This window comes from Dermacentor albipictus, chromosome 1, assembly GCF_038994185.2.
Source record: "Dermacentor albipictus isolate Rhodes 1998 colony chromosome 1, USDA_Dalb.pri_finalv2, whole genome shotgun sequence".
NCBI lineage: Eukaryota > Metazoa > Arthropoda > Arachnida > Ixodida > Ixodidae > Dermacentor > Dermacentor albipictus.
In genome coordinates this window covers 163,980,821-163,994,765 of record NC_091821.1, presented here as the reverse complement: position 1 = coordinate 163,994,765, position 13,945 = coordinate 163,980,821, and the positions used below count along the sequence as shown (strand labels likewise).

The following is a 13,945-nucleotide window of genomic DNA, read 5'->3' as shown; positions in this document are numbered from 1 at the left end:
GCCCCATAAAGATAAACAATTACACGTGTCAATACGCCCCTCCTAAAAAAGCATCAACCAGATGCTGCAAACAAACGAAAGTAATAAACAAAAAAAACCGTAGCAACTGAAACAACAAACTAAGGAAGTTCGTCCGCGTGCATAAAAAGGCTTCAGATGCACCACGTGCACCCCTTCAGATCGTGCGCGGCGCCGCTGTGAATGCGAAATGCCGTCTGGCACGACCTCATAGTCCAGTTCGCCAATACGTCGGATGATCTTGTAGGTTCCGAAATAGTGTCGCAATAGTTTCTTACTGAGTTCTCGTCGGCGTATCGGGGTCCAAACCCAAACACTGTCGCCAGGCTGGTACTGGATGAAGCGTCGTCGGAGGTTCTAGTGTCGGCTGTTGGTACGCTGCTGGTTCTTGATCCGTAGGCGGGTGAGCTGTCGGGCTTCTTCGGCGCGCTGGAGATAGGCGGCGACGTCAACATTCTCTTCGTCGGTAACGTGCGGCAGCATGGCGTCGAGAGTCGTCGTCGGGTTCCTGACGAAAACCAGCTTGAGCGGGGTAATCTGTGTTGTTTCTTGCACCGCCGTGTTGTAAGCGAAGGTTACGTACGGCAGGACGGCATCCCAGGTCTTGTGTTCGACGTCGACGCACATTGATAGCATATCGGTGATGGTGTTATTCAGGCGCTCCGTAAGACCATTCGTCTGTGGGTGGTAGGCAGTTGTCCTTCTGCGCCTTGTCTGATTGTACTGCAGAATGGCTTGTGTGCGCTCCACTGTAAAGCCATTTCTTTGTCGGTGATGAGGTCTTGTGGAGCGCTTGTCGCAGCAGGATGTTCTCAATGAAGAATTTCGCCACTTCGGTTGCGCTACCTTTCGGGAGAGCTTTCGTTTCAGCGAAGCGGGTGAGGTAGTCTGCCGCCAAGACGATCCACTTATTTCCGCATGTTGGCTTCGGAAAGGGTCCCAAGTCCCTCCCGATCTGCTGAAATGGTCGGGAGAGTGGATGCATCGGCTGTAGTAATCCCGCTGGCCTTGTCGGTGATGTCTTGCGTCGCTGACAGTCTCGGCATGTCTTGACGTAACGGACAACGTCGGTGATTAGGCGCGGCCAGTAATAGCTTTCCTGTATCCTCAACAGCGTTGGGGAGAATCCGAGGTGCCCAGTGGTTGGGCTGTCATGCAGGTCGTGCAGTACTTCTGGACGCAGCGCTGAGGGAAGAACAAGAAGGTAGTTGGTGGGGACAAGTGAGAAGTTCTTCTTTACTAGCAGGTTGTCTTGAAGGGAGAACGAAGACAATCCTCGCTTAAATGCTCTAGGGGCAACATCGCTGTGCCCTTCCAAATACTCGACGAGGCTTTTAGCTACGGGTCTGCTCGCTGCTGTCCAGCGAAGTCTTCCGCGCTTATTATTGCAAGGAAGGCATCGGCATCCTCATCATCTTGCGGCGGCGGGTCAATGGGGCCGCGTGATAGGCGATCGGCATGAGAATGTTTTCGTCCGGACTTGTAGGTTACGGTGATGCCACATTCTTGTAGCCTGAGGCTCCACCACGCCAGCCATCGGGAAGAATAATTTCAATTCGCTAACCAACACAACGCGTGATGGTCAGTGACGACTGAATGGCCTGCCATATAGGTAAGGGCGAAATTTTGCTGCAGCCTAAACGATGGCCAGGCATTCCTTTTCGGTCGTAGAAAAATTGCTTTGCGCTTTTGACAAAAACCGACTAGCGTAAGCTATCACCCGTTAAAGTCCGTTTTTCCTCTGCACTAGAATGGCACTGAGGCCTAGGGTACTGGCGTCAGTATGAATTTCTGTATTGGCGTACTCGTCGAAGTTCACCAGTACTGGTGGCGACTGCATACGTCGTTTGAGTTCTTCAAATGCGTGGGCCTGTGGCGTTTCCCACTTGAACTCACATCGCATTTAGTTAGATGTGTCAATGGCTCAGGAATGCGTGAAAAGTCTTTGACAAAGCGCCTGTAGTAGGCACACATGCCAAGGAATCCACGCACTGCCTTCTTGTCGATGGGCTGCTGGAACTTTGCGATGGAGGCTGTCTTCTGTGGGCTGGGGTGGCCTCCAGATTTGCTGATGACGTGTCCCAGAAACAGAAGTTTACCGTAGGCGATGCGGCACTTTTCGGCTTCAGAGTGAGCCCTGATGACTTGGTGGCCTCTAGTACTGTCGCAAGCCGCCTAAGGTGATCGTTGAAATTTCCGGCAAAGAGGACGACTTCGTCCAAGTAAACAAGACAGGTCTGCCACTTCAACCCTGCTAACACCGTGTCCATGACGCGCTGGAACATTGCAGGCGCCGAGCACAGTCCGAATGGCATGACCTTCAACTGGTAGATGCTGTCTGGCGTGATGAAGGCGGTCGTTTCGTGATCTCTCTCATCGACTCAAATTTCACGGTCAAGCAGTAGACGTTGGTCACCCTCAATGGCGCCTTCTACGTCAGCGGGTGTTTCGGTGCCGACTGAAATAAAAATGCTGGAGCGCGGTGGGATGCTCACTTGATCTTCGAGCACACACAAGGCATGGTGACTACGAAAGCTCTCCGGCGGTATTGTTTGATCTTACGACAGCGTTATCGACTTCGACTTCAGGTCAATGATTGCGCCGTGTTGGTTCAGGAAGTCCATGCCGAGAATGACGTCTCGTGAGCACTGTTGGAGGATATCGAAGGTGGCAGGGTAAATCCAGTCATGAACGGTAATTCTTGCCGTGCAAATTCCAGTCGGCGTAATGAGGTGTCCTCCAGCGGTCCGAATTTTAGGGCCTTCCCATGCAGTTTTAACTTTCTTCAACTGGGCGGCGATGTGTACACTCATTACGGAGTAATCGGTCTCTGTGTCTACTAAGGCGGTGACTGCGCGGCCGGCGAGAAGCACGTCGAGGTCGGTGGTTCTTTGTTTTGCATTGCAGTTAGGTCTTGGCGTCGGGTCACGGCTGCGTCACGTTGACCAGTGGCTGGTGTGTGGCGTCGTCTGGTCGTCTTTTGTCGGCGTAATCTTTGCTTCCAGTCTTCGTCGGAGTCGGGATGGCGACGTTTCGTTTTTATGTCGTCGAGATAGTCTCTTCGGCGTCTTCGTCGGCGGCGGAGGAACTTCGTCAGTTCGACGAGCAGCAATCGCACCTCCATCGGTTGCTGCTTTCGGTTTTTCGAATATGGGTTCGCAGAGCGGCCCCAGGCTGGGCCCGTCTATGGACGGTGCTGCGGCGGCAGGTAGCGGCCTGGTGATGGTGAACAGGACGGTCGTCGAGAGCTCCACTGAGTAGTGGTGAGGTAGTCGGCGATATCGCGTGGGCATTCAGCTTGCTGTGGGCGCGTAAAATTGACGGCGAACCCTCGTAGACCCATGTCGCGGTATATGGGCAGCGGGGGTACACGTGTCCGGCTTGCCCGCAGTAATATCAGAGCGGGTGGTGGTCGGGGGAGCGCCAAATGTCCGTCTTCCTCGGGTGGCTGCGCTGGGCAACGGGCGGGCGTGCTGGCGGCGGCCGCGGCGGACGACGGAATCGCTGCGTTACAGCGCCGCGATTCCTTCGCGTAGGTCATCGCTGCCGGCACGGGAAGCGGCGATGCGGGCTGCACTTCGATAACACCCAGTGATCATCGAGGTTCGTCCTTGATGTGAGTGACTGAGGACACCTGATGTTGCGAAGAAGCAAACATCTTATACAGTTCTTCGCGCATAATGGCCCTGATGGTCTTGGAGGTTACCGGAGCCCAGTGGTTGGTTGGCGCACTGCGGCGTGAGCACTTGGCGGTTATATTGCCTAGTGCGCATTTCTAGAATTTTCTCAATCGTTGTTGCCTCTGTCAAGAACTCATCTACCGTCTTCGGTGGGTTGCGGATCGGCCCCGCGAAAAGTTCTTGCTTTACGCCTCGCATCAAGAAACGCACTTTTTTCTCTTCGGACATTTCTGGGTCAGAGTGCCGGAACAGGCGCGTCATCTCTTTGGTGAAGATCACTATGTTCTCGTTGGGTAGTTGTACTCGCGCTTCTAGCATAGCTTCGGCCCTTTCTTTGCGCACGACGCTTGTAAATGTCCGCAAGAAGCCGCTACGGAACAGGTCTCATGTTTTCAGGGTCAACTCCCGGTTCTCAAACCACGTTCTCGCAGCGTCTTCTAAGGCAAAGTATGCATCTTGTTGGCCGATTCGAACGTGCTGCAGTGTTTAAGTAAGTAGACAACCCATCACAACTGGTGACTGTGTACTTTGAACGGAGAGCAGTGATCGTGTACTTTTGGAGTGTTTTCCACTAACAACTGTTAGAAATGTACACCAGCGCAAATAGTCAGTAATGACCTAATCGGCCTATTCTTTCTCAAGTGAAGCTGCATAACGCATGTTTGACAATGCACATCGAACGAACGCGAACAAGGGAAATCGAGAGGCCCGGTTTTCGTAATTCCCAACCACATGAAGCCAATAGAGATTGACAGCAAGGAAAGCAAGAGTATATTACTTGCTTATTTAATTGAGATGAAGAAATTGTAAATAAAGAGAAATGAAAGTAGATTAAAAAACAACAGGCCCCAGGAGGAGTACGAACCGACGTATTCGCATTAAGCGTGCGATGCTCTTACTAATGAGCTACTGCGACACCGTTTTCCCCCCGGCTTTCTTGGGCACCTATGTGTGCGTAGTATAGTTATCCCTGGGAGAGTTAGCCAGCGCCACCACTCACAGCCATGACGGCGGATGTAGAAGATCTGTTCTGTCACAAGCCGTCATGTGATGCGCGTACTTCGAAGAAAGAAAGTGGCAAATAAACTCTCGTGTGCTACCTAAAGGTTTCAAAACCAATGGAGAAGAGACTTTCGCTCTGTAATGAAGGAAGCGAAGGGGAATCGAGGCGCCCGGTTTTCGTAAGTCACACCACATGAAGGCAACAAACAATAACAAGAAACGAAGCATAGGGCAAAAGCGTAGGGGCATACACTAACAGTCCCAGTATTGACTCTAGCATACATACATAGATACTGAAGAAAGGGAGTAAAGTTTCGTTCGTTCTCCGTCCTCGCTTCACCGTTGGAACTTGAAGCTTCTCGGACGATGATCGGCAGTTGATGATCGAACGCAGGCAGGAAACGATGAGGTCAGATGTACAAGAAGTATTTATACGTAAACTTTTCTATATACATGGCATGTACAACAAATACATTACAATTTTGAACAACTGAGAAACAAGGTCTCACTCTTCGACTGTCTCAATGACTGTTAGAGCCCAGACTCGTTTTAACGTACATAGTACGGAGGCTCACTGGTCTATCAGCAATCCTGATCTCAGCCAAGTCTGAGGGACAGCATGTCGTCCCGATTTTTATAGCCCAAATATACAAAGAAAAAAAGGCGGTAGGGCCGTTGGCCCGTCCCACAGGTTCAGTTGCCAATCAGAGTCAACCGTTTGTTAAGCCACCACCCACAGGGATGGGCTTACTCTTAAAAATAAACATATTGGAAAACAAAGCTCTTTTCCTTCTTCGCCAAAACTCCGTTGCCCTCTCATTTCTCCGTAGTGAGTGACCGGCTCAGCAAAACACGCCAGGCCCGAACAAGTTATCGCTAGACCGTTTCAAATGCCAACGGCGTCTAGGCTGCACCTGTCTCGGAAGCAGGGGCACCGGCACCACGAAGTGCCGCTGTACTCAAAGTTTGGCCGTCTGGGAGACGGATGACCCTCCTTGTCCTTCAAATTTATTGTCTACAAGACAAAGTTCTTTGAGTGCGTGTTTCCAAGACGCCGTCGTGCGAATGCACTCTTTACGTGCGCACCGCATTCCTACAGCGTGCACGGTAAGCTGGTCTTAGACACCACGCAGGCAGTCGCACCCAACAACAATGCTGGCGATTACCTTCCGGAGGCGTAGAGGAATAGGTCCATGCTCACTGCATGCAGCACGGAGTCAGAGTTGCTAAGTCCTTCTTAACCTCGGCGGCGCCTCCAATTAGTCAGGGACTCGGGCGCCAGGCTCACAATACCTTTTGTACAGCGGTTCGTTTTAAGGCTGGTCTGTGTGACCCGTCGGCGGACTGCGAACATCGTGCGCACAATACTGACTTCCAGCAATCGGCACACGCCCGCCTGGCACCTGCCGCGATGCGTCACCAAACCCCGCGCGTTGCCTGTGACCCCGCATAACACAGCAACTGTCGCCCCGCTGACATGGGGGGAAGTGAACCCCCTCTCTATACACAAAGCACGAGGCCGATTCGTGAGACTTAAGAAGCCGAACAATCAGAGCGACCTTACACGTCCCTCCTAAACTGGGCTTACGATGTTCCCAGCTATACTACAAGAGCCAAAGGGCGCTGTATCATAAGATTTAGGCTCTGAAGGTTCCGTCGTCAAAGAAAATCGACATACGCTGCCCAACACGGGTGCTGCGGAGTCCGTAAGGAACAGGGAAATTAACTGAAAGGACCACAAAAAAAAACAATTTTCTCTCAGAGACAAAAAAAAAGGCGAAAGCTCAACACATTCATGACAGTGAGCATGCAAAAGAAACACTCATGTATGTACAGGAACACTCCAACGCACTGCACGGCACAACAGCAGTAAAGTAACATATGCAGGTTATATACATAGTATGTCCATAGTCTTATAACCCTCACACACATAGACGACAACAGCCACAGAAAGTTCCACCAAGGCTGAACTGTCCCACACACACATTCTTCGGGTGAACGGGAACATTCACGCCTGTCCCAGCTGGCATGGCTGTTTCTGTCTATCCTTTCGTTTCTGCTCTTTACTCGATTGGCTCCCATGAACGATTCGAGAGCCTTCACAATGCATCAGCACTGGCGTTACATGTTCCTTTCCGGTGACGCACCGTTACATTGTAGCGCTGTAGTGAAAGCGCCCTTCTTGCTAACTTGGCCCCCTGCGGGGTGCCGGTTGTCAAATATGACAGTGGGTTATGATCAGAGACAACATTCACCACTGCTCCGAAAAGCCAGTAGTCAAATTTCTTGAGTGCCCAAATAATGGCAAAGGCTTCTCTCTCTATAGTCGACCAGCGCGCCTGTGTCGGGTTAAAGCGGTGGCTAGCAAAAGCGATCGGCTTTTCTTCTCCGTCCGCTGACATTTGAGCTAAACAGGCACCGGCCGCCGTCGCTGACGCATCAGTGAATAGCGAGTACGGCTGATGAGGCTCAGGCGTGTTTATGGCGACAGCCTGACAGAGAGCTAATTTCAGACATTCAAACGCGCACTGCGCTGCTTCCGACCATGGAATTGAATTAGGAACCCCTCGCCTTGTCAAAGCTGTAAGCGGGCTCGCCACGTTCGCGTAGTTTGAGACATAGTCCCGATAATGCCCACAAAGCCCCAACAGACTTCGCAACTCTTTCTTTGTGTGACGTGGCACAAGACCTATGGCAGCTATCTTGGTTGCCCAACCTGTGTCAAAGAGGAGTACTTGGTCCCCGACATTAAATTCTTTTGTCCGTGCCCTCCTATCGTAAACTAGAGCATATTTGCTCTGGCACTCGGTGCCTGTCAACTCAGCTACACTCTCGGTTAGTTCTAGCTCCCGCTGACTGGGCACCCCATTGACATCCTGCATCAAACTATTCCCTTGCAATTTAGGGATTTCATCTGTCGTTTCTTCGCAACTTAGACCGCAGTCCGGCTCAGTGTTATCGACCATTTCGACTGATCGGACCCCTGCCCGCGGAATATTTTCTTCTCCAAACTCCTCTTTTTCCTGCGCCCGTAGTAGTTCCCAATCTTCCTTTGACAGCAGGCAGTCAACCCCGTTTGCAAGTTCGTCGGTAACCGCGCACACCAGATCGATCCTCTGCGGTTGTATCACAGCCCCCGGGCGATGCATGCCTACGGGCAGCGTAGCTAGCTTAGCTCGAATGGTGTTTCCGAATGCCGACTCAAGTCTTACTGTTCGTGATGGCTCCTGTAAATCGATGGGCAACATACTTTTACGGACTACCGTTATCTCACTACCTGTGTCCAACACAGCTTCCGTTGCTATATCCCCGCACATGATAGGGATTAGGTCCAGCTTCGACCTCCCCGAGCTAGCATTTTGAGCTACGACATGTACTCTAGCGCTTAGCACCCTTTCTTGCTCTGGTGGAGGTTCTTCACTTACAACAGCAACCTTCTGTACCCTTTGTTTTTGCACAGTCGGTGACTTCCCCTGCGGTTTTTTATCTGAAGCTTTTGGGCAGTCTCTGGCTAGGTGACCCTGTATATGACACACGTGGCATCTTAAATTTGTCCTCTGCGGGCCAGCTAGTTTTGCGCGCTGCGGCAATGAGGCTGTTTGGGCTGGCTTAGTTGCTCGTCCTTTCCCTTTAGCTTGCTCGAAAGTCTCGAGTACTTTTGCCACCTCCACTGGCTTAAACCAATCTTCGCCTTCCCGCAAAAGAACATATTCTAGGGCTTCTGAGCTTAGACTAGCTTTCATACGGTCAGCGACCATAAGCTCCGTCATAGCTTCTTTGGTGTCTGCAGTGCGAGACTGAAGGTAATAGGCCAAATAGGTTCTAGCGCGGGACGCGAACTGAGCCCAAGTTTCCTCCTTTCGTTTAGAAGCCTTTTCGAACCTCTCCAAGTATTTAGCTGGCGTGAGCTTAAGTTCATCTAATACTGCCTTCTTTACAGTCTCATAATCTGTACATTCCTCGTCATTAAGGCCACGCAACAGATAACGAACCCGCTCGGCCAGCGCCGGCATGATCAAATGTACACGGCTATGTGCCGGTACTTGAAAAGATGCAAACAACTTTTCGACCTCATCAAACCATATCGGAACGTCAGCGTCACACGGCAACCGGTATGCCTTAAGCACTTTAGCACATTGTGCTATTCCATCCGTGATGGCACCGCGCCGATCGCTTCCTTCCGACACCGAAGGCGGCCTGCTCGACTGCTCGAGCTCCACTCTCCGTAGAGCAATGCGCTCGCACTCTAGCTGTAGGCGCACCTTTTCCAGCTCCAGCTCCAGGCGCCTCACCGCCATGGCCTCTGGATCTGTCGTGCTCGGAGCCTGCGAAGCGCCTTGCGTCTCACTATCCATTTTAGTATGCGACGTCTCAGACTCGGTCTCTCCGATGCGTTGTAGTTCCTGCCGTCTCTGACCCTCTCTTTGTTCAGATGCCGTATCAATGTTTACGTTACCCTCACTCGCATTTGCTGTTCTGCGCGCGAACACCATTAACCTCACTGAACAACAGCCATGCCAACCTAGACAAAACGCAAGGAATCCCGCTCACCCGTTGCTGCTGGGGGCGCCGCCTGACGTCCTCGTCCAGATGAATTGCAACCGTTGCGGAATTGGCTGGTAGCCCTCTGATGCCTTGCGCCTGGCTCGCTGCTCGTTGCTCGTTGTGGGGCTTGCCGATCCTGTCGGCTGCGCCAGTAAAGTTTCGTTCGTTCTCCGTCCTCGCTTCACCGTTGGAACTTGAAGCTTCTCGGACGATGATCGGCAGTTGATGATCAAACGCAGGCAGGAAACGATGAGGTCAGATGTACAAGAAGTATTTATACGTAAACTTTTCTATATACATGGCATGTACAACAAATACATTACAATTTTGAACAACTGAGAAACAAGGTCTCACTCTTCGACTGTCTCAATGACTGTTAGAGCCCAGACTCGTTTTAACGTACATAGTACGGAGGCTCACTGGTCTATCAGCAATCCTGATCTCAGCCAAGTCTGAGGGACAGCATGTCGTCCCGATTTTTATAGCCCAAATATACAAAGAAAAAAAGGCGGTAGGGCCGTTGGCCCGTCCCACAGGTTCAGTTGCCAATCAGAGTCAACCGTTTGTTAAGCCACCACCCACAGGGATGGGCTTACTCTTAAAAATAAACATATTGGAAAACAAAGCTCTTTTCCTTCTTCGCCAAAACTCCGTTGCCCTCTCATTTCTCCGTAGTGAGTGACCGGCTCAGCAAAACACGCCAGGCCCGAACAAGTTATCGCTAGACCGTTTCAAATGCCAACGGCGTCTAGGCTGCACCTGTCTCGGAAGCAGGGGCACCGGCACCACGAAGTGCCGCTGTACTCAAAGTTTGGCCGTCTGGGAGACGGATGACCCTCCTTGTCCTTCAAATTTATTGTCTACAAGACAAAGTTCTTTGAGTGCGTGTTTCCAAGACGCCGTCGTGCGAATGCACTCTTTACGTGCGCACCGCATTCCTACAGCGTGCACGGTAAGCTGGTCTTAGACACCACGCAGGCAGTCGCACCCAACAACAATGCTGGCGATTACCTTCCGGAGGCGTAGAGGAATAGGTCCATGCTCACTGCATGCAGCACGGAGTCAGAGTTGCTAAGTCCTTCTTAACCTCGGCGGCGCCTCCAATTAGTCAGGGACTCGGGCGCCAGGCTCACAATACCTTTTGTACAGCGGTTCGTTTTAAGGCTGGTCTGTGTGACCCGTCGGCGGACTGCGAACATCGTGCGCACAATACTGACTTCCAGCAATCGGCACACGCCCGCCTGGCACCTGCCGCGATGCGTCACCAAACCCCGCGCGTTGCCTGTGACCCCGCATAACACAGCAACTGTCGCCCCGCTGACATGGGGGGAAGTGAACCCCCTCTCTATACACAAAGCACGAGGCCGATTCGTGAGACTTAAGAAGCCGAACAATCAGAGCGACCTTACAAAGGGGAAGGGAAAACAGCGCCATGGTAGCTCAATTGGTAAGAGTATCGCACGCGTAATGCGAAGACGTGGGTTCTTATTCCACCGGTGCCAAGCTGGTTATCATTCAGTTTCATTTTTCGTTATTTATAGTTTCAATGTTTCAATTAAAGAACAAATAACTCCGTCTATGCTTTCCTTTATCTGTTGGCTTCATGCCCGGTGAATGCATCACACGCCTTTTTACGTGGGTGGGTTCGGCCATGACCGACGAAAATACAGTTCGTCATTTCATGCGCGTCGAAGAACACGAGTTACTCGTTGAACACGTGCGAAACGGCCCGATGACTTCTGCCAAGTTTTGACGGAGGTTGTAAGATCCAGAATATGCTCCAGCATAGTGTCATTATCAACGACAGGAAAGTCCACGTGGCTTGCACCACGGACCCGATTTTAGATCTCAGAGTGTTGCATACACTCTGAGATCTGAATTGTCCGCATTGTGTCAAGGCCTGCATGAACCATTGGTTTTTGATGCTGCAGGAGCACGACAGCATTTAGCTGAGGCGGGACACCATGTCATTTTTCAATTATCGGTAATCACCGTGTGGACGACGCGGCTCGATTAGCTCGCGGAGAAGCCCAGTATTGAATAATCCGGCCTTCAAGGGCGGATGCGGCCAGAAGGCTTCGCATACTTGAAATACGTTTCAGAAACGGGCCCAACTTTAGAAATACACGAGTACATTCCCTGGATCCAGAATTAAGCCTCCAGGTACCATCAGGACTGCCCCCAAAAGATGCGCCCCTCTTATGAAGACATTGGATGGACGTGGAGTTGAATACCTACGCCTTCTGCATAAGAATGGCTGACACCACAACCGGGAACCACTGTGGTGAAGAGAAAACCATGAGACAGGTTCTATACCAGTGACCACAGTATTGTGCAAAGAGACGTTAACTTCCATTCTCAGCGATTTCGACGACCGACCTCTGTCCGAACTAACAATGCTCCAATGCAGACATCACGCTATACCTTTTCAGAAAACTGTCAACCCTTTATGGACGACATATCGTGCAAAACAATGTGTCGTGCACGATGCAACGTGCAAAACAAATCAAGAATAAGCACAATCAACAAAAAGTAAAAAAAGTAATTTGTGGATTTTTTTTTCCTTTTTTTTCCTTGTCCGTCTTTTCCTTGTCCTTTGTTTCTGCTCTAATCACACAAAAGATGCTTGCCGCCCGTCACTCAGTGTTGGCCGAAGACATTTAGCAAGAAACTTCTTACTTAAAACAAAAACTTCGTGAGAAAAAAAATTGTGTTTGTTGCCTGTAAGCAACAATTGTGAAGGGTTAAGAATTGCTCTCACGAGGCAACTTCTTCAACTACACGAATTAAAATCACTAACAGTGCTGTCTGAGATGTGTCCGGCTGCGAATATAACACTGACCACCAATTGTGCCACTTTTCTCGCTTTGATTAAAAAAAGGCAATCACCCTGCAACGCATTGCGGCGACTTGGCGATCAGCCGCTGAACGTGAAGGCGCTTAGTGAAACACCGTCCCCATCACTCGTCCACCCACAAGGCAGTGAAAGTACTTTTGTGCATCTTGAGGACGACTGGCTTGCGCGAACGTCTTTGACTGCGTGGCGTCTACCGCACGTGTAGAAGCATTCACTGCGCCTTTTGTTGTTATGCCTCTCTTATTTATATTCCCCTGTCCCCATCCCCCCGCGTAGAGTAGCCAACCAGAGACATTTCTGTTGAACAACCTTGCCTTCTTCGTTCTTTTTTTTTTCTCCTTCCACTCAGAGGTGAAACTGGCTTTCTTCGGGAACTCACTCAAATCGGTGGTGCGAGAATTCAGAAAGTTTTAGGGCACTCTCCCGGCTACGAGCGGTTTCTTTCAGCCTTCTTGTTTGCCGTTGCTCTCGCTATAGTACACAGAGGCGGTGGTCCGCTAAAGTGATAACCCGCCTCGACAACCGGCTAGGTGGAGACACTTCAGTTTCAGCCTTTACACTCGTCACAACTGCAGGCGGCCGAGGCGCGATTACAGCTGCCTACAACCAAGTGATCGGTAAATGCAACTTTGATACACCAGCGTGTGCTTTCTTTCTGCCATCGTCTTTCGAATTTTCTGTCTGTCGGGTAGCAGCTAGGATACTCTGTATGGGTAATACTCCCTGCCTTTGTAATTTATCTCAGACACCCTCTTTCCGCCCTTCTTAAATGAAAGAAAGGGCTAATCATGTAGCAAGGTAACGAAGTCATATACTCAAGCCAGGTCTAATTATCGGAGGACTTCATCAACAATGGTTTTGAATGCCGGAATCGAAGGTTAAAAAAAGTGACGCCACAAGGTCCAAACAGAAAATGAGCAAAGGAAGAAAAAAAAAAGGATGATAGCAGGAATAGGTACACTACACTACCATAAAACAAATGGGGCATCTCATTTCGCATGTATGAGTTATACCGAAGCAACGCGCAGGTATTCACTTGCGAGCGTAACAGTCACCAATATAGAGAGCCCGGTATCACTGCTGCCTCTAAGCAACCAAGCTTTCTGGTTTTTTTTTAGTAAACTTGAATAGCTTAAGAATCAAGCTCACGTCGCAAAAAGAAAAGAAAGAAAGAGGAATCAAATTATGGAATTCTCTGAGCACTAGTGGCCTCTGCGTGGCAATATACAACATCGCGTGTTTAGTGTTTTAGGGATCGTCAGTTATGTATCATTTGTGGAAAGGTCACTTTTTGAGTACTCTAAATTGACATTCATAGCTTGGTTTCGTATGAAAATGGTGGGAACACATATTTCATTTTTTTTGTCTTTATTTCAGAATTGCCTGTAACTTGATTAAATTGGTGAAAGGGAGACTAAACGTCCTTTTTGGGTGTATGGCGGGGGTGCTAAAAATTTATGTGAGATGGTGCTTTTAAATGCTCGAGCATGAATATTTCACGGATTCATCAGCGCAATTGTCCTCGACGAGTAAACAAATAAAATTCCAGTAAATAAAATGGTCCAATATATAAAACAAATATTTCCTCGTAAGGAATCGGAAACGATCTCTTTTATGACCCCTCACGCTGCGCAAAAGAAAAGAACAATTCTCGGCGAACAGCGCTGTTCCAGCACACGACTAAGGCCGTGAGCGTTTAAAGAGATGCGCTTTCTACTCCGAAGAAACATGAGCTCACGACTGCCGCTCGTTGCGCAAAACTTGTGGAAATCATCCGGATGATCACGGGTCGAACGCTGCGCGGCATTCGCGTCTGACAGCCGCACCAACCTTACTGGTATTC

At 50.2% G+C, this 13,945-nt stretch overlaps 1 protein-coding gene across 1 annotated transcript; it reads right to left on the bottom strand.

Moving 5' to 3' along the window:
* Positions 1-375: 375 nt before the first annotated feature.
* LOC139059965 (uncharacterized) lies at positions 376-9,055 on the bottom strand. Its single transcript, XM_070538634.1, has 2 exons — positions 7,417-9,055; positions 376-767 (listed from the first exon to the last, which is right to left on the bottom strand). The coding sequence occupies exons 1-2, from the start codon at positions 9,053-9,055 to the stop codon at positions 376-378; spliced, it is 2,031 nt and encodes a 676-aa protein (XP_070394735.1).
* Positions 9,056-13,945: the final 4,890 nt, after the last annotated feature.

Coding starts and splice junctions, on each gene's coding strand:
- LOC139059965 (XM_070538634.1), bottom strand. CDS start 9,055: ATGGATAGTGAGACGCAAGGCGCTTCGCAGGCTCCGAGCACGACAGAT. Junction 768..7,416: donor AGTACTCCTCTTTGACACAG/GTTGGGCAACCA, acceptor ATGGCTTTACAG/TGGAGCGCACACAAGCCATT.